General features: G+C 50.3%; 2 protein-coding genes across 15 annotated transcripts; one reads left to right on the forward strand and one right to left on the reverse strand.

Annotated features, from left to right (window-relative positions):
• Positions 1 to 961: 961 nt before the first annotated feature.
• On the reverse strand, positions 962 to 15,506 carry LOC120367417 (clustered mitochondria protein homolog). Of its 13 annotated transcripts, none has more exons than XR_012512774.1 (7): positions 15,326 to 15,506; positions 12,716 to 12,931; positions 11,798 to 11,957; positions 8,915 to 11,641; positions 4,646 to 5,518; positions 2,163 to 2,297; positions 962 to 1,521 (listed from the first exon to the last, which is right to left on the reverse strand). XR_012512774.1 is itself a non-coding variant. In XM_074382066.1 (7 exons), the coding sequence occupies exons 2-4, from the start codon at positions 12,734 to 12,736 to the stop codon at positions 9,498 to 9,500; spliced, it is 258 nt and encodes an 85-aa protein (XP_074238167.1). In that variant the 5' UTR covers positions 12,737 to 12,931; positions 15,326 to 15,506; the 3' UTR covers positions 2,210 to 2,297; positions 4,646 to 5,518; positions 8,915 to 8,986; positions 9,425 to 9,497. The 13 variants fall into 13 exon arrangements, 8 of the variants coding, with proteins under 8 accessions (XP_074238167.1, XP_074238170.1, XP_074238165.1 ...); XR_012512777.1 differs by lacking the exon at positions 11,798 to 11,957 and having other exon boundaries at positions 963 to 1,521; positions 8,918 to 8,986; positions 9,425 to 11,641; XR_012512776.1 differs by lacking the exon at positions 11,798 to 11,957 and having other exon boundaries at positions 964 to 1,521; positions 8,915 to 9,025; positions 9,425 to 11,641.
• AHSP (alpha hemoglobin stabilizing protein) lies at positions 1,891 to 2,824 on the forward strand. Of its 2 annotated transcripts, none has more exons than XM_039478484.2 (3): positions 1,891 to 2,057; positions 2,183 to 2,257; positions 2,480 to 2,824. In XM_039478484.2, the coding sequence occupies exons 2-3, from the start codon at positions 2,183 to 2,185 to the stop codon at positions 2,711 to 2,713; spliced, it is 309 nt and encodes a 102-aa protein (XP_039334418.2). In that variant the 5' UTR covers positions 1,891 to 2,057; the 3' UTR covers positions 2,714 to 2,824. The 2 variants fall into 2 exon arrangements, with proteins under 2 accessions (XP_039334418.2, XP_074238161.1); XM_074382060.1 differs by having other exon boundaries at positions 1,896 to 2,005.
• Positions 15,507 to 19,131: the final 3,625 nt, after the last annotated feature.

Consider the following 19,131-nt stretch of genomic DNA (forward strand, 5'->3'; position numbering starts at 1 on the left):
CAGCTCTCACCTCCCTCGCAAAGTGTTCACAGGGGAAACCATGGCCAAACTATGTAACATGAAATCTACAACCTGCTTTTTGCTCTGATTCTAACCTGGTACTGCCATGAGAAAGTCAGGGTTTTGCTTTGCCTGAGAGTGGGATTTGTGTCGTCAATTCCAATCAGATTTCTGGACAGGTTCTTCTTTCCCTGATGGTTGAGGTCTTCACTGCAGTCCTCTCCGTGGAAGGAGAGACATTCCTGGAGGTCTAAACAGTTACCATATCAGTTCTTTTTTCCTCCCTCTGGCTCTGGCTAATTTCTTGTTAGAGCCTGCCTCGATGAGGGAGTTCCTATTAGGTTTCTTAATTTAAGAGACATCATCTATTGTGAATTCCTCTGTAAATCAGCAGTGCTTTATTTTTCTGTTGCAGAATGGGTTTGTGATCCTGGTTTTCTACAGTTCTTTAGAACATGTGCTTTTGTAATCTCACATTCAACCCTTCCTTCAGTGACTCATCTAGGATGAGACAGGCAAAGGTTGCAGTGAGCCGAGATCGTGCCACTGCATTCCAGCCTAGGTGGCAGAGTGAGACTCCCTCTCAAAAAAAAATTAGTAAGGGCCAGGCACAGTGGCTTGCGCCTATAATCCCAGCACTTTGGGAGGCCGAGGCGGGTGGATCACGAGGTCAAGAGATCGAGACCATCCTGGTCAACATGGTGGAACCCTGTCTCTACTAAAAAATACAAAAAATGAGCTGGGCATGGTGGTGCACGCCTGTAGTCCCAGCTACTTGGGAGGCTGAGGCAGGAGAATTGCTTGAATCCAGGAGGTGGAGGTTGCGGTTAGCCGAGATGGTGCCATTGCACTCCAGTCTGGGTAACAACAGCGAAAATCCATTTAAAAAAAAAAAAAGTAATAAACTGAACACCAAAACGAAGTCAATTTTGCTGTATGTTAATTTAAAATTGCTACAACCAAAAAGGCAAATCAGCAAACCTTTATGAGTGCATAGGCACCCATGAATGTTGGGTTTTGAATGGAAGAAAAAGTGACAGGAAATATACACATGTTTAATATTGGTTACATTAAAGGGGGCAAAAATGATTCAACTTTTCAGTGTACATTTCTGTATTGTTTTATTTCAATTAGTATGTAGGGATTTTGAAATCTCAGAAACATCTACTGAAAATGGAAAATACTAGGAAAAATATTTAAAAAGAAGCAGTATTTCTGCTTTATTGGGTACCTATTGACATGGTAATAAACAACACAAATGCATCTCCATTCTTTGTTTTTTATTATTATTTTTTGAGATGGAGCCTCACCCTGTCACCCGGGCTGGAGTGCTGTGGCATGATCTCAGCTCACTGCCACCTCTGTCTCCTGGGTTCAAGCAATTCTCCTGCTTCAGCCTCCCAAGTAGCTGGGACTACAGGCACACACCACCATGCCCAGCTATTCATTTCCATTCTTGTGGAGCGCAGCCTGGTGGAATTTGATCCACGCGCTTACAGATGGCTTATCTGCAAAATGTGTCTAAAAAGAATTTTATAGGATAAATTTTTATACATGTTTGAAACAGTGTTTGGCACAAATGAATAAATGTAATGCAAGCTGTTATTAATCATCTCTGAATTAGGAGAATAGTTGCCATTGCATCATTGTAATTACACAAAAGCCTCTGTCATGTAACAGTAAATGTCAATTTCCATAGCATTTCGACCCTGGATACTGAGACATGGGGCAAAGGGCAAGGACATGTCCTGGTTTGGCTCTTGCATTTTCTGGGTCTCCTCATTTATCTTTTTTTTTTTGCCTTGTTATCTGTCTAACTTCAGGGAAGCCTCTCCCTTCTTCTACTCCCCAGAATGACCTATCACCCTCCTTCAGGACCTAGTTGCAGGGCGTTTCTGTCTTAGGCTGACATTCGACTCCTTGCCTACATCTATAGCTTGGCACAAAGAGATTCACGCACCCTCAAGAGCGTGGGTGAGACGTACACAGCCTGCTAGAGCTGAAGGTGAAACTAACCTGGGAAAATCATGACCTCATAGCAGAGCAGGATGTGAAAGGTTTTGGAAAGGAGGTGGCCCTGCAGGGGAGGAGGGATTTTTAAGGGGAGGGAGTGGATTGGGGGAAACACTCAGTGAGGAGGGAAAGTAATATGTCAACTCTACCTTTTTCTCTATCCAGGCAGATGGCTCTTCTTAAGGCCAATAAGGATCTCATTTCTGCAGGACGGAAGGAGTTTAATGTTCTGCTGAATCAGCAGGTGAGTCCAGGCTTTCCCCTTCAAAGGACTGGCCTGGAGGCTGGGGGGTGGAGGATGAGGGCAGAAAAAAGAGGCTAATTGGAGCGGATGAAGTACTGGTGGAAACAGCAAGAGACGCGGGATACAACACAGAGGAAAGAGGATGTGAGAGCTGGTGTTGCCGGACTATTCTGGGTTTTCTGAATTCCATTGCTGACCATATTCTCCCTCGCCACCCCCCAGGTCTTCAATGACCCTCTCATCTCTGAAGAAGACATGGTGATTGTGGTGGAGGACTGGATGAACTTCTACATCAACTATTACCGGCAGCAGGTGACCGGGGAGCCCCAAGAGCGAGACAAGGCTCTGCAGGAGCTTCGGCAAGAGCTGAACACTCTGATCAACCCTTTCCTGGCCAAGTACAGGGACTTCCTGAAGTCTCGTGAGCTCCCGAGTCACCCACCGCCCTCCTCCTAGCCCAGGGACCCAGACCCTCCTCTCTGAGACACTCTCAGACCTTCCTGTCCTCAGGCTATGCTCTTGCTCTACCCCGACACCTCAATAAAGAGCAATGCTGGTTTTGTTGGACTTCCTGGCTTGTTTTCCATGGTCTGTCCTGACTTGCGGAGGCAGTCGGTCCCTTTCCTTCTGCCCTCCGTCTTAGATATGCTTTTGGAGGCTTAATGCCTTAGACTGGAGGTTAGCAGCTTTGAGTGACCACCGGGCATCGATCCTAAACTAAAACAGGCTGAACGAAGGCCAGGAAGGCGGGGACTAGAGAGGCGGTCGCCTGCGCCGGAGAGGGGGTGGCAGAAACAGGAAAGGGGGATAGAAGCCCCCCAGACGTGGTCCGTTGACCTGCTTGTCGAGGAGGAAGCTGTTGGAAGTCTCCCGGTCTTGTTCATCCTGCGTCAGGTCCCCTGCCTCAACTTTTCAATCCCCTGTCCGTAGCCCCAGTTCAAACAACATTCTGGGATCTTCGGACTCACTATCAAAGAATACCTCCTCGGAGCCCCGAGCATCGCAGGAACTTAGAGCTGGAAGGGATCCTGGGAACCCTTCAGCGCGCCCCTTGTTTCAGGCGGGCGGGCCCCTTCCCTTTGGGTCCAACATCCCTGGCAGATACCAGGATTGGGAAACAGAGGAGCCCGCCTTCCCCCTGTGGTGGGTTGAATCCCCCTGCCCCAAATTTCTCCGGTCAATTCCCGGTCTAGGCGCCCTTTCTCCCAGACCTCTAGACTCGAAGCCTCTTTATTTTAGGGTTCTGGGCGGAACCAGGGCCGGGCCAGGCTCATAAGCTTTCTAAAAACGAAAGGAAGGTGTTAGACCCGCGGCGGAGTCTCCAGTAAAAGCCTCCAGGCGCAGAGGGGAGGGTGCGCGGGGCGGGGGCGCGCGGGGGGGGGGGGGCGGGTGTGCCCGTGGTGTGGGTGCGGGGAGCCAGGCAGGAGGTTGCGCAGGGAGGGTGCGGGTGCTGGGCGAGGGTGGGCGGAGATCGGGGATGCCTGGGGGCGGGGGCACCCGGGGTGTGGGTGAGCAAGGCGGGGCGCGCAGCGAGGAGGCGCCGCCCACTAATCAGACGCGGCCCCGGGCGTGCGCGGGAACCTGGAGGCGCCGCCTTGGGCCTTTTCCGTGTTCTCTCTAACGCGGGAAAAGTTTGGGCTCAGAGGGATTGTTACTGGTTCCAGCCTCTGGGACCTGTGAACCAGCTGTTGTTTTGTGGGTCTCTGCAGCCCTGATCAGGGTGAAAGGGAACTAGCTCAGTGTCCCCAGCGGAGCTTCCAACCCTGGGGTGTGGTCGGCCCCAGACCCAGCGTGGGAGAGTGGCGCCTCCCAGGGAAGCAGGCGGCGAGCACCTCTGGGGTGGGATCGGTGGTCCAGGCAGAGGCTGCGGCCTTCTCCTTCGTCCTCTTTCTCAGGAAATCTCAGTCTGTGACTGGGACCACGGCCCGTTCAGGCGGGACAGTAGCCGGCAGCCTCACCATTGCAGGAAAGACCTGGCCAGGTGTGCGTGGGTGGAGGACAGTGCCTGGGGAACCTTAGGAGAGTCACAGATCATCGCTCCAGCGCCTTATGTGGAACGGCGAAGTGACCGCATGTAACCCACACACATCCTCTCGTGGACTTCGCATCATCTGTAGATTACTTATAATACTGACTAAAACGTCAGTGCTAAGTAAATAGTTGTTACACTCTATTATTTAGGGAATAGCGACAAGAAAAAAAGTCTGTACATGTTCCGTACAGAGGCACCATCCATTTTTCCCCCAAATATTTTTCATCTGTGGTGGGTTGAATCCGCAGATGCGCAACTCACAGATACGGAGGGACCACTGTGTTTATCTTTCAGCTTAGCTGAAAAGAATATCAGAAGCCATTTTGGCTCAATTCATGAAGAGGAACTTTCCATACCTTTAGATCTACCCAGCTATGGGAGCTGTTGAGCTAACCTCTTCTCAGATGCCGGAGGAAAAATGACCAATTACAGGTACAAGGTAGAAAAGATTCTTCCTGGGAAGTTCAACACGGAAACTCCATTCCGACCATTCCATAAGCCTGTGCAATTGAGAAGCTGCAAAAAATATTTTTAGGACAGAAAAATCTGAACCTGCACTTCCTGTTCTCACATTGCTATCACCAAAGGGTCTGGTTGTAAATCTACCTGAAGTAAAATTGGGCGGTGGTGTGTGCCTCAGGGATCCAAGTAGCTAGGATTACAGGCAGCCACCACCAGGCCCAGATAATTTTGTATTTTTAGTAGAGACGGGGTTTCGCCATGTTGGCAAGGCTGGTCTCAAACTCCTGCCCTCAGATAATCCTCCTGCCTCAGCCTCCCAAAGTGTGGAGATTACAGGCGTGGAGCCACTGCACCCAGCCTCTTGAGGGGTTTTAATTGCTACTTCAATTTCTTTATTTGTTAGTGGTCTGCTCATGCTTCCTCTTTCTTCTTGATTATATCTTGGCAGGTAAAAAAGTTTTTATTTGTATAAATTTAGGGGGTATAGGTATAATTGTTATATGCATAAATTGCGTAGTGGTGAAGTCAGGACTTTTAGGATATCCATTATCCAAATAGCACACACTGTACACAGGAAATACTGTTTCATCACCCACCCCCTCCCACCCCTCCACCGTTACAAGTCTCCACTGTCTATCTTCCCATACCCTACATCCACGTGTACACATTATTTAGCCTCTACTTATATGTTAGAACATGCAATACTTATCTTTCTGTGTCTTAACTTATTTCACTTAAGATGATGGTCCACAGTTCCATCCATGTTCCTACAAAAGACAGAATTTCATTCTTTTTTATGACTGCGTAGTAATCCGTGTGTGTGTGTGTGTGTGTGTGTGTGTGTGACATTTTCTTTATCCAGTAATCCATTGATGGATGCTTTGATTGATTCCATATCTTTGCTATTGTGAACAGTGCTGCAATAAACATACAAGGACAGGTATCTTTTTGATATAATGATTTCCTTTCTTTTGTGTAGATACCAGATAGTGGGATTGCTGGATTGAATGGTAGTTCTATTTTCAGTTATTTGAGAAATCTCCATACTGTTTTCCATGAGGTTGCACTAATTTACATTCTTACCAACAGTGTATAAGGATTCTCCTTTCTCTGTATCCTCACCAATAGCCGTTATTTTTTGTCTTTTTAATAATAGCTGTTCTGACTTAATGTAAGATGATTTCTCATTGTGGTTTTAGCTTGGAGTTCTCTGATGATCAGCAATGTTGAGTATTTTTCATATGCCTGCTGGCTATCTGTATGTCTTCTTTTGAAAATGTCTATTCATGTGCTTTTTACATTTTTAAACAGAATTATTTATTTATTTTTGTTGAATTGTTTGAATTTCTTATAAATTCTGGATATTAGTCCCCCCTCCCTCCCCTGCCCGTCCCCTTCCCTTCTGTCACCCAGGCTGGAGTGCAATGGGGTGATCTCGGCTCACTGCAACCTCTGCCTCCTGGATTCAAACGATTCTCCTGCCTCAGCCTCCTGAGTAGTTGGGACTACAGGCGCTCGACATCACTCACACCAAGCTAATTTTTCTATTTTTAGTAGAGATGGGGTTTCACCATGTTACCCAATCTGGTCTTGAACTCCTGAGCTATCCGCCCGCCTCAGCCTCCCAAAGTGCTGGGATTACAGGTGCTCGCCATCGTACTTGGCTGAAACGGGTGTGTTTCACTCCTTCTGGTCCTCATCTGTGTATAACCATACTCATCTTTCATAAAATTTGCCTCTCTACTGTATGTGACTGTATTTGTTCTGCTTAATAGTCCAGTTCCCTAGTCCTCTTGCCATCTGTTTAATGGTTAACCCATACACTACTAGCCTGATATTTTTTCTCTCGTTTGTATTCCATTTGACTCTTTTTCAAATACGCCTTTAAACTTCATAGTGTCTTGTTCTTTCCATAAAATGAATATGTCTTTTCTTTTTAAATTATATTTATTTAAATGTTTTAAACGTAATTCCGGCATACAAAGCTTTGCTCATACTTTCTTGAGATACTTCCTCCTTATTTCCTTGTGTCTTTCATAGTTTTTATTTTGGTTCTCAGTTTGGGAAATATCACATCAGGGATGCCTCTGGTCATGTGATTTCTTTATTACATTTTCACCAGGTGAGGCGAACAGCCCACAAAGCTTTAACAGCCTCTGATCTGGCAGCATGCCGGGAACACTTGCTTCTTAGTTTTTCTTCTCTGCATCGTTCTCTTTCTTTACTTCTGCCCCTGTGAAGTGCTCATATTTTCCTTTAACTCTATTCAGCATTTTTCTTTTGCAGCTTCTTGAAGATTTTTGACAAGCCCAGGCAAGTCTTAAGTCATAGCTTATTCCCCTTCCTTATTTGAAAATGTTATCACTTCTCTAAGCATTCCTCGTTACTTTCTCTTTTCCTTTGTTCTCTTCTGCCTTTACCTCTTTAGAAAATTTCCAAGATTTTAGCCAATCGAGTCAAGCATAGAATGTGAGGTCCTGTTCTGGCCAGTGGAAACTGGACACAGCAGTAGGGCGATTATGTTATGAAAGTTATAAATGTCCCTGTCTCCCTTGTTCAGATATGCTCTCGTGTCAAGACTGCCAGCAAGTTGCACCCTTCCTGCAGGAAGTAAAACTAGTCTTGCTGACTGATCTACTGTCTCATTGTGGATTCTTCCCGACTTTATAAACCCGTTCCCAACAATAGCGCCACTGCAATGAGCCTTAAACTTGCCCACTTGTAGACAGGCCACCTCCACACACCCACTTCTCACTTCGCAGGCTCTGTTCCTCAGGTCCATGGAGGCGGGCTGCCTTCTTCCCATCTCATTAGCTCTCCACAAGCATCTAGTGAGCTCTAAAACCTACTCCAGGATGACAAGGGTCAGGTCCTCCTCCTCTCTCCTGGCACTCATGCTGTCTGGGGAGTGCTGCCAATCCCACCTCAACTGAAGGGACAGGGGCATGTGCCCAGTCAAATGTTCAGTGACCTAAAAGGTCCAGCATGCCTAGGGCCTGGCCGCACAACCTGGCACCCCTCCCCCACCTGGCCTTCACTCCAGCCTTTTTTTTTCTCTCACCAATGATAGGATGTTCACCTGTGCCACAATTCCATGAGTCTAGTGACTGGGCCAGGTAAACCCCAGCTGAGTGCCTGTGACTCCACTCTCTTACCTCCCACTCAGGTGACAGTACAAGCATAACCTTGAATTTGACCTAATTTATACAGATTCCTCTCTTAGTAACGTGACCACAGCCCTCACAATCCAATGAGACTGGGGCAGCAGGTTCCAAAACCTCACTTTATTCCAATGTGAAATGAAGACATGGTGGTTCAAAAATGAGAAAAAGTTCCTCATCAGCCGTGGGGGTGCTCCACTTGCCAGCTATGTCTACCCCCTCTGAAACAAGGTGTCTGGTGACACTACAGCCATAGGCAGCTCTCTGCCAAGCCCCAGGCAGAGGTCACAGCTGAATGTGACTCCCTAGGGCTTATAGGGTAGAATCTCCTCCCTCAGTCTGGGCTTTGACAGCAGGCACAGACAGGTGGAGAGAGGGTGCAACCGTGGCCTGTGGGGTCCCCTGCCACCCCCAGAGCTAGTCTCTGCAGAAGGTGCTGTGTGGCCAGGAGCGGGGCTCCACAGAGAGGTGACAACCCCTCCTGTGTCTGTAACCTTTCCCCAGGATCCATGATTGGGCCCTGGTTGCCCAGATCCCTTACCCACCCCACCCTCCCTGTGTCAGGCAGCTCAGGTTAAAATGGGGAGAATGATATATTCAAACTGCAGACCCCAAAGTTATATCCATCTGGGCTACAGGGAGCACAGAGGCCAGTCGGAGCCTGTGGCAGCACCTCCTGCTGGGCTTGAGGGCAAACAGGCCAGGGCTGGGCACAGGGACATCTAGGGGACCACCACTGACAACAAACCCATCCCCATCAGTCTGGAGCTACCACCAGGCCAATCATGATAAATAAAACCACTGCAGACTTCAACCTGCCACAAAACTAAAGTGAACCCCAACCCCCAGCCCTGCCGCAGAGCTCTGGCTCCCCATCTTTTTTGGCTTACGACTTAGACATTGAGCCAGGTTGGGCCTGGGAGTTGTGGCAGTAAAAGCAGCAGCCACAATGTCAACCATGCAGATGAGCTGAGAAATCCCACCTGCATGTCATCCACTCACCACTGTCTTGGCGCGATGTACAGGCTGGGAAGGACAGATCAATATTCTTGGCCACGGATGTACTCCACACCCCTGCTGGAAGATCAGGAGGCTGAGGGGAGTATGGAGAGCCTGAGGGAAAAATGGGGAGCCTGAGGGGCCCCTTAACCATTCATGGGACTTCAATTGGGCCTTTGCATTGCATATTCTCTGAATCAGTGCAAAGGCATCTTTTAGTGGGGCATTCAGGCTGGGGTCCCAGGAGGATGGTAGAGGTGGAACATGGCAGAGGGGCCTTCCCCTTCTCCTGGAGTCCGCATCACTGTTAACAGGGCCGCTGACTATCCATCTGTCTCTCTTCCCTCTTGACCCCTGCAAGCTCAAGGAAGAAGGTTCCTTGGCAGCCACAGGGCAGGGAGCTTAATTCCACTGGCCCCGTTGGCTCAAGCTCAGTGGCCAAAGGTTCCTACTCCAGGATGCCAGGGATGAAGGGAACCTGACCCAAAAGCCCCCAGTCCTGGCACAGCCCACCTGGGCCTAATAGATGGTGTAGATGGTGTTGGCTTCCTTCTGCTACAAGGCCGACCAGAACTCAGCTTTGTTCTCACAGACCCAAGCAACGAAGTGGTGGCTGCCAGATCTCCCCAGAAATGAAGAAGACAGCCAGAGTATGGAGGTGAGGAATAGGTGGACCCATCAGGCCAGGACTCTCAACAGAGAGAGGAATGCCACTGGCTTCTGAAAAAGAGATACTTGTGTGTACGACATTTACAACGGTCAACTCCTAAGCATGAAAAACTGGTAGCAGCAACACTCGGGGACTGTGACCTTCACAATCACCCAGTGACTTCCAGATGCTCCTAAGAATAGCACAGCTCAGCTGGGCCGCTGATTTGACTGCTCAATAGCTTGCAACCAACACAAAGCTCCAGATCCTGAATCTGGGAGCCTGATGGGAAGGGACTCTAGTGAGTGTGGTCAGAACGAGCCCTGCTTCACTGTGCAGAGCTTCTCTCCTCAACGACCCAGCCCCAGAACAACCCAGGGCACTTGTGCCCCCAGCTGGGTGCAGCTGGCTGCAGCTCCAATCTCACAGGGCTGCTCCTCACCTGTGCTCCACAAAGGCATTTGAGCCTATGGGTGCAGGGGACACCACCATGGGAGCACTCCTCTTGCAGCTCCTTGTGGGGCACAGGCAGAAAGCTGAGGTCAGCGGAAGGGGGCTCAGCAGATAGAGAACACAGTGGCACCTGTCATTGCCAGTGACACCCTTGCCCTCACTGAGGAGAAGAGCTCCGTCTCCTCATCATAGCGGTTGAGCACACAGTGTCACAAAGTCTTGAGCAGCTAACTTGTGCTCTAGCAGCTCCAGGCACCACGGGGGCCACACCACTGTCTTGCAAGGTCAGTGAAGCTACAGATGACACTCTGCTCCTGGTCCCACTCCAGGATGCCAGGGATGAAGGGAACCTGACTCAAAAGCCGCAATCATCCATCTCCACCGTGACCAGCGTGTACAGACCCTCCAGGTCCGCTGCACTGCGCAACTGCTCACCATTCAGGTCACTGGTGAATGCTATGGAGGCCGCCACGTCCACAGCAAAGTCCTTGTGGTGGCCACTAACAACAAAGCCCAGGCTGAAGACGAAGTGGCTTCAGATGAACACCTGCAGCTTGGTCTCCTCACTGGGACTGATGGCCATGACGATGCCCCCCTGACTACCATGGTGGGGGGGGGGTCCCATGTGGCTGCCACCCTGAACCTGCTGTGTGTCTGGGAGGGGCCGAGACTGGGAAGGTGAGAGGCCACGCCCACAAAAGCCTCAGGCTACATCCACCTGGCCCAGCTCACCGAGATGGGGGAGGCAGCCAGGCCTGCCTTGGGAGCCAGGGACTCTTGCCTCGGTTTCCTTATATTTAGTGAAGGGCAAGAAAACCATTTTTTGAAAAAACTAAACACTTAAGGAGGCGCAGAGCCTAGTGGCTAACAAGGAGTGCGAGGGCTGGGGCAGGTTTGGGATCCCCCAGTCATGCGCCTGGCGAACCTGGGCAGGTAACTTCAGACCGTTTCTCATCTACACAACAAAGACAAAAAGTACTGATATTTACAAGGGGACCAGAAGATTATAGGAAATTATGTTTATAAAGCGCTTGGAATCATCCTGGTAAAGTTAGTACCCAAGAAATTACTTCTTCCATGATCATCTCTAGGCAGAAAGTTTAGGAGAGACATTTTTTAAACAATTATTTTGTCTTCATTCCTCTCAGAAACAGCATTAATGACGTTTAAACCCCAACAAGCTGAAAGTGCTACGTCAATGAGCTCTTGCCCTAGAAGGGCCATGCTGGGCACCGTGTGCTCAGGGAAGGGCCCCATGGCACTCAGTAGAAGGTGGGAAGCTGGTTGGCTCTGGTCACTCAGCCCAGATAGCAGGCAGAGGCTTCTCCTGCCAGGGACCCAAAGTCTCAAACAGGCCAGAGAAAGGTGCTGGGATGGTCTGCCAGGAAGCAGAAGACTAGAAGGCCTTCAGGGCACCTGACAGGGCTGGGACTGTGCCAGCCTCCCTCGATTCCCTCCTGTGCACAAGAAAACCTTCCAGCAGGAGGCAGGTGGCCCTGAGGCTATGCCGCTGTCACTCACTCACCAGGGGTTTCGGGCCCCTTGAACATGGCTCTTTCTTGCAGCAGCTGCTCAGGTCGGTTCTTGTTGGGCACCTCCCTCACTGTCTGCAGCTCCTCCTTCCAGTTCTGGGGGTGCAGAGGGACCAAAGAGGGAGACATGGGCTCAGCCTGTGAACTGCATCCTGCTCTGGGAAGTCCCTTCTGCTCCCTCCCCACGTACAGCCCCAGATTCCCCAATGAGCAGAACCGGATGGAGCCTCAGGGAAGTGCACAGAACCCCACCTGGCACCCAGGAAGGAAGGGGGTTCCCAGTGAGGGCAGGGTCAGGCCGCAGGCCCCTATGCAGGACTGTGCTCCTCACAGCCCAGCCTCCCGGTGCAGGCGACTCTCCACGCATGCAGTCCATAGTGTGCTCCGTCACAGGGGCCATCCAGCTGCATGCCTGGAATAGGGTGACCCCCTTTGGAATGGGTGGTGCTAGACCCGATGGCAGGCAGGGGAAAGGGAGATGGGGCCGCCCACCCATCTCAGGGCCCTGCCACCTGTGTGCTTAAGTGCAGGACAGAGCCTGGCTCCACTGACTCTTCCCACAGCCTAAGAGCAACCCCGGAGCAGAGGAGGGAGAGATAGCAGAAAGAAGTGGGGAGAACGGCAGCCTTGCTCTTGCCCTTGCCTAGTGCCAAGGGCTGAGCAGCCCAGGGCAAATGGCCTTTTCCTTCCTGAAGGGGTGCTCCAGGGCCCAAGCCTGTGAGTGGAGAGGATATGAGAGGGCCTTGCCCGGCTCCCCACCAAGTTACCAGCTTGCAAGTCCTCTGGGTTGGCTCTGTCCCTGGAGAACACCCAATACCACCACCACCCACATGTGACAGATGGTAAGGTCGTGGCCGAGAGAGAGGTGACTTGCCTGAGGACACAGAGCAAGACTGGGGCATCCTGGGACCTGATACCCCTCACTCCTCTCCCTGAATAGGGCTCGTAGGCCCAGCTGCCAGCTGTCCTCTAGCAATAAGGCAGTGACCTGAACCCGTACTCCATTCCCTGGTCCACCACGCTAGCAAAGTGACCCAGGCAGAGCCCAGAGCCCTCCATTTCCTGCCTACAGCATAGGGCCAGGAGGAGCCGGAGCAAGGCTGGGCTTGCCACCCTCTTCCTCCCCAGCAGGCTCAGGCCCTGGTCCCCAGCTCCCCTCCTCCATTGTACCCGCAGGGAGAAGGGCTCCATCCTGGGGCCGGGATCTCCAGAGAAAAGCCTGAATCCTGAATGGTGACTTCCTATTTGGTGGTGTCATCTCCTGGCTTGGCCTCATCCAGCCCGTGTTCCTGGGACGGCTCAGCCTCCTCCTTCCTCTTTCAGGCTCCGACTCCTTCTTCATGCTCTCCAGGCAGTTCCCATTCAAGAACATGAGTGATGGTGGCTCTGGGGGTGACAAGAAAGGCACTGAGTCAGATGCGCCTCGCTGCTGAGGGAAGGCTGTCTGCCTCACCCCTCCTGGGTGAGTATGAGTTGTATGGAACAGTGTCCCCGTGCCTATGACTCGTGCCCTCCCGAGCCTCAGCCCCACAGTCCCAGCTCAGTGCGCCTGCAGGCTGCCACCTTCTCCCTTCCACATCCCGTGCCTCCCCCCTCCACTGCTCCTGGACCCACCACAGTCTGGCTTCCACCTAAGCTCATGCCCAAAGCACTCTCCCAACATCACCAGGCCTCAAGGGCTTCTCCAGCTCAGTGGCATCAGTCCACTCAGCAGCACCCCAGGCCATGGCTCATTGCCTCCTCTTCCTGACCAATGCTACACCCTCATCCCCCCTTCTCCAACTCCATTCTCTTCCACCAGTCCTGAGCTGGGGGTCCCAGCCTCTCATTCTCACCTCACCCTCTCCCATGGCTTCATAGGTCCTCCCATTTCCCAGCTCTCATAGCCAAGCCTGGCCTCAATCAGGCTTCTCAGACCAAGGAGACAGCTGCCTCCTGGGCATCAACATGTGACTCTCCCTTCAGTATCATCAAAGACTCATCCTGCAGGGATGAAATTCATCTTCCTCCACAATCTGGTCTCTGCTCTGCAAAGGCCCCCCACTCCTTATGAAGTCGCCCACCTTCAATCTCCCATCTCCTACTTCAAAGGTGCTACCTGGAACCCTTTTAAGAAGTGCACTGCTCACAAAATCAAGCTGCCTTCATTTTTATTTTTTGAGACAGCATCTTGCTCTGTCACCCAGGGTGAGTGTAGCGGCATGATTTACACTCTGCAACCTCCACCTCCTGTGTTCAAGCGATCCTCCCGTCTCAGCTCCCAAATAGCAGTAGCTGGGGTAGGCACGCGCAGCCACCATGCTTGGCTAGTTTTTATATTTTTAGTAGAGAAGGAGTTTCACCATGTTGGCCAAGCTGGTCTTGAACTCTTGACCTCAAATGATTTGCCTGCCTCGGCCTCCCAAAGTGCTGAGATTACAAGAGTCAGCCACCGTGCCTGGCCAACATCAAGCTGATTAAGCCAGTGCTCTCAGGCACCAGCCTAAAGGCAATCCCAGGTCCTGCCGCTCCTCCACTAAGGTCTACATTCCCCAAATCACAGAAGCCTGAGAATGCCTGACACCTGCCCTCTCACCTCTGTGCTTTTCCATGCTGCCCCTGACATCCCATTCTGTCGGACAAACACTGACTCAGCCTTCAAGGCCTAGGTGAAAGTGGCTACAGTGAACTATTGCTGCCCACCTGCCACCCATCCTCCTTCCCAGAGATCAGTGAAGCCCCAGGAGGAGGGAACTACTCTTCTGATCTGTCCACAGCCTTGACCTCCAAAGTTTAGATGTGAATGGAGTGGAATAAAGGCAAACTTTTTATTTTGCAATTTGGCCTTGGCTCTAATGGTCAGGCTGCATTTGATTGAAATCCACAATAAAGAACAAATAGTTGACAATGTTGTGAATTACAGAGGGGAAGCCGGTAGTTGAGAATCAGGGGAAGGAAGTGAAAATTTAGAATTTTACTGCAAGCCGTAGAAGAATTAGGTTGGGGGAACAGGATAGTGGATTTGAGACCCTACTTGCCATCCAAATGCAGGGAAAATCAGTCCCCCTGTGGAGTGTTAAAATAATTAAATGGGAGGCACTTACGTTGAAATGGCTGTAGTGCCCTGTGTTTCTACCTAAGAAAACCAAAACGTAACTCATGCATTTCTTATAAATAACTAAAGGAAAACAAAATATTCTTAATTAACCACAAACCACCAATTAACCTTTGATTACATAACCAGGAAATTTTCGCCTGGACAGTTCAAATAAGGGGACTACATAACTGTAGCCAATCAATTACTGAATTGGGTTTGCTTCCTCATGCACCTTATAAAACCCGTTCCTTCAAGCCCCTCCGGTGGACCCAAACCACAGTCCGTGGCTGTGGCTTCCGGAATCACGAATTGTTATTTGCTCACAGTCTTTAACGTTTTAACCAAACATCAGTTTAACTTTTACAAAAGAAAGGAAGGACCAGGTACCCCAGGGACCACAGCTCCTCCCTAGCCCGAACCCCGCACTGCAAGCCAGGTTTCTCCCTCAAGGACCCTCCCGTCATCACCGCACAAAGTGGGGAGACGCGGGGCTGCAGGCACGGGTCTGCCCAGAGACGGCTCCGGGCAGGGCCGAGGTCGCCACTCAGAGATGGGACGGGACGGGACGCCCGGGGTCCCAGCTGCCGGCCCAGCCGCACCGTGAGACCCGGGAGACTCCAGAGCTGCCCGGGGGAGGGCCCGGTCCTCGCGGGTTCCAGCCGGCCCCCTACAGCGTCCCGGGAAGCTCGGCCCCGCAGACTCACCGTCTCTCGGCTTCAGGAGCGCCCCGATATCCTCTCTAGGGACCCTCCAGTACCTGCAGGACACAGGGCAAAGGAGGCTGCCGAATGAAGGAGAAAGAGCAGCTGGGACGGACCAAACAGGTACGCGCACCTGCCAGAGGAAAAGTCCAGCCCAGAACTCAGGAAGTGCTTCCCCTTTGCCGGCTGCGCGCCTGATGGGACAGGCTCGACTACGGAGCCGCTGATTGGATAGGGCTCCAGACCCTGCCCTCTCGCCCCCTGAGTGACAGGAGATGCGATCCCAGTGTGGCTGAATGAGGACTGAATGAATGATTGCTGTCTGCTGCCCTTTCCAGGCGGGCTGACTTCCTGTGCTGGGCCCTGGAGCTGCCAGGAACATTGGTATTTAACCCTACCCATAAGGTTATATCAATTTATGAGTAATATACGTAATATTTAAAATTGGAAATTATATAACAACGATTCTTCTAAAAATTCGGATTTCATGACCTTCATGGTCTCTGGTCACTTGAGGAGACAGCATGAGATTTGATAAGGAAGGGAGTCCTCTAAGTCAGAAACGTCCCATAGGAACAAAATGTGAGCCGCATGTGACATTTACAGTATAGTGGCATCATGAAAGGAAAACAGGGGATGGTAATACTTTAACCAAATAGATCCAAAATATTATCACTTAAATATATGAGCAATATAAAATTATCAATGAAGGTGTTTGGGTACTAAATCTTCTAAAGTCACTCTGTATTTAAATCTCTAGCACATCTCAGTTCCAACCAGCCCCATCCAAAGAGCTCAGCAGCCCAAGGTGGGCAGTGGCTGCCACACTGAGGAGCAGCTCTGAGGGCCCTGGCATGTCTAACCTCAGGGAGGTTGAGGGTCTGGACCCCCTTTCCTGCCAGAGGTGAGGGAACACCCTCATCCTGCCCATCTCTCTCCTTGCACCCAAGGGTGGGAGAGGGCCCAGTGAGAGAGTGGGGGCTGAAGTCAGGAGGTGTCCACAGGTCGCCCACTGCTGCCCACCTGCTGCTGAGCCAGGGTCTCTCACCCTTCTAAAGGCCAGACAGTGAACGAAGAGTGTAGGGCTTCAGGAAGAGAAACCTGCCTTCAGATCTGTCCACAGCCTTGACCTCCAAAGTTTGAATGCGGAGGGAATAAAGGCAAACTTTTTATTTTGCAATTTGCCCTTCACCCTGCTGGTTAGGCTATGGCTGGTTGTTTCCTCCTGTGGTGTGGGGACTGTGTGAGTTTAGGCACCAAGCATGCACTTCTGTATAACTTCTCCCCATCTAACAAGAGGCCCGGCTTTAAATAAAGGGAAAAGGAAATCAGTACCTATACAGTGCCTGTTTGACAGGTAACCGGTAGTAACCAACCTGTTGTTAGAATCCTGGGATCCTGACCGCACAGGTGTATGTATCAGTTAGCTATTGCTGCATAAAAAAACTACCCTGAACCTTATTAGCTCATGATTGGGATGATCAGTCATTTATGCTGGACTCAACTGGGCCATTCTTGTGGTCTCGGCTGGGCTCCTTCAGGCATGTGTGGTCAGCTGCTGGTTGACTAAGTGACTCTGCTTCTGGGGGTGAGCTGGCTGTCAACGAGGGCACCTTGGTTTTCCTCCCCATGGGAGCTCATCCTCCAGCAGGCTGACATGGGCTTGTTCTCATGGAGATGGCAAGTTGTAAAAGAAAAAGAAGAAACATTCGATGACTTTCATTCCTAGACCCCAAACTGTCACACTGCCATATTCATAGCTTCCTATTGCCTAGAACAGGCATCCCCAAACTACGGCCCACGGGCCGCATGCGGCCCCCTGAGGCCATTTATCCGGACACTCGCCACACTTCAGAAAGAGGCACCTCTTTCATTGGTGGTCAGTGAGAGGAGCACAGTATGTGGCTGCCCTCCAACGGTCTGAGGGACAGTGAACTGGCCCTCTGTGTAAAAAGTTTGGAGATGCCTGGCCTAGAACAAATAAGGCCAGTCCAGATCCAAGTGTCGGGAAACAGATTCTGCCTCTCTGCTGGAGCAGCTGTAAAGGCATATTCCGAAGGGCATGGATACCAGAGGGGATGCAGAATTGCTGCCATCTTGGCAATCTGTATCATTCTGCCTTTTCTTACAACAAGGTTTATATAACTGTTCCAAGTCAAGGAACTCATCCAAAGCACTACAGCTACTAAGTGGCTGGACTGTGACTCAGTATCAACTTTGCCTGACTCCAAAGCCCAGGCACCTCCATAGACCTGACAATTCAAGCAGCTTCCCTAGGCCTGTGAGGTCCTGAAAAGTGACTCTTCTGCAGTAGAATAAAGGTTCTTTTGAGATGTGCATGCTTCTAGTATGTTTCACAATTGGGAATAATCTCCACCAGAGAATGCTTCTGCAATGTCTTGGAAACATTGAATATTTTGGCAGAATGGCTGACGACTGAGTTTAAAAAATCAAGGCATAACTTTTCATTTCTTATCATAGGAGAGATGTGAAAGCACATATAATGCACTGAACATGCGTGCAAATTATTTTCATCCCCATTCAGTATTTGTAGGCTGCTTTTGAGTTTTAACACAAACTAAAGCAAACTACTGTTCCTGAAACAACTTGTTACTCTGAAAACCAGAGACACAAAGGTAGATCTGCTCAGAAGACGTTTCTTCCTGCCTCAATTTAGCCCAACATCTGAGTACGTCTTAAAGTGAACCTTTGATTTCTAACAAGTCAAGCTGTTTGCCAAGATCTCAATCAGATCATATGAGTGCTTCAGCTACTTCATCGTCCCAGAAGGTTGACCAGAGAAATTGAAGCTCTAGGTGGAGTGGTGAGAAGATCTGCACTAGCAGGTGGGCAGCCATAGGTCCATAGGTCCATTCATTAGGTGGGGTGTTTTGGGGTCCTGATATTTATGACACAATTAACGTGTATATTTACTAAAAGTAAATTATAGAACATTACAAATAATAAATTTGCATATAAACTGAACATGTCAGCAATTACAATTTTTTTTGTTTGCTTGTTTTTGAGACAGAGTCTCGCTCTGTCAGCCAGGCTGGAGTACAGTGGCATGATCTCGGCTCACTGCAACTTCCACCTCCTGGGTTCAAGCAATTCTCCTGCCTTAGCCTCCCAAGTAGCTGGGATAACAGGTGTGTACCACCACGCCTGGCTAATTTTTGTGTTTTTAGTAGAGACAGAGTTTCACCATGTTGGCCAGGCTGGTCTCAAAATCCTAGCCTCAAATAATCCACACACCTCGGCCTCTGAAAGTGTTGGGATTACGGGTGTGAGCCACTGCACCTGGCTAGCAATGACAATTATTGTTATTCATCATTATTCTAAGTGTGATCATTATTCCCACAATTACAAATAGTAATTGTGGTTGCTGCTGCTGCTGTTGCTGTAGAGATGGTGATAAAAATGTCAAGTTAGGCTCTGCTGCTTCCTCCACCTGTGGCACTGGGTGCTGCTGGCTTGCTATTTTGCTGCACACTCTGGACCTCTCTTTCTTCAAGCTGCAGCTGAAGATGAGCTTTCAGGCTCCGCTACGGCAGAAAGAGCCCAAGTCAAGGCCAAGAGCAGTAATCCTGTGAATTTGAAGGTGGCAGGTAGGATGGTCCTGGGGTGCAGTTGATGGTGAAGAGGCACACAGCACTTAGTGAATGAGTGGAAGCCTTTGGTGAAAGGCAGAGTTTGTCCAGGATGCTGATCAGATTCCACTTTCACTGATTGGTTCTCCTGGGAGCCAATCAGTGAAATAGACACATTTGCACAGCTGGAAATGGAGGACAAAGATACAGTTAATGTGT

This window comes from Saimiri boliviensis, chromosome 12 (genome assembly GCF_048565385.1).
Source record: "Saimiri boliviensis isolate mSaiBol1 chromosome 12, mSaiBol1.pri, whole genome shotgun sequence".
NCBI classification, from domain to species: Eukaryota; Metazoa; Chordata; class Mammalia; order Primates; family Cebidae; genus Saimiri; species Saimiri boliviensis.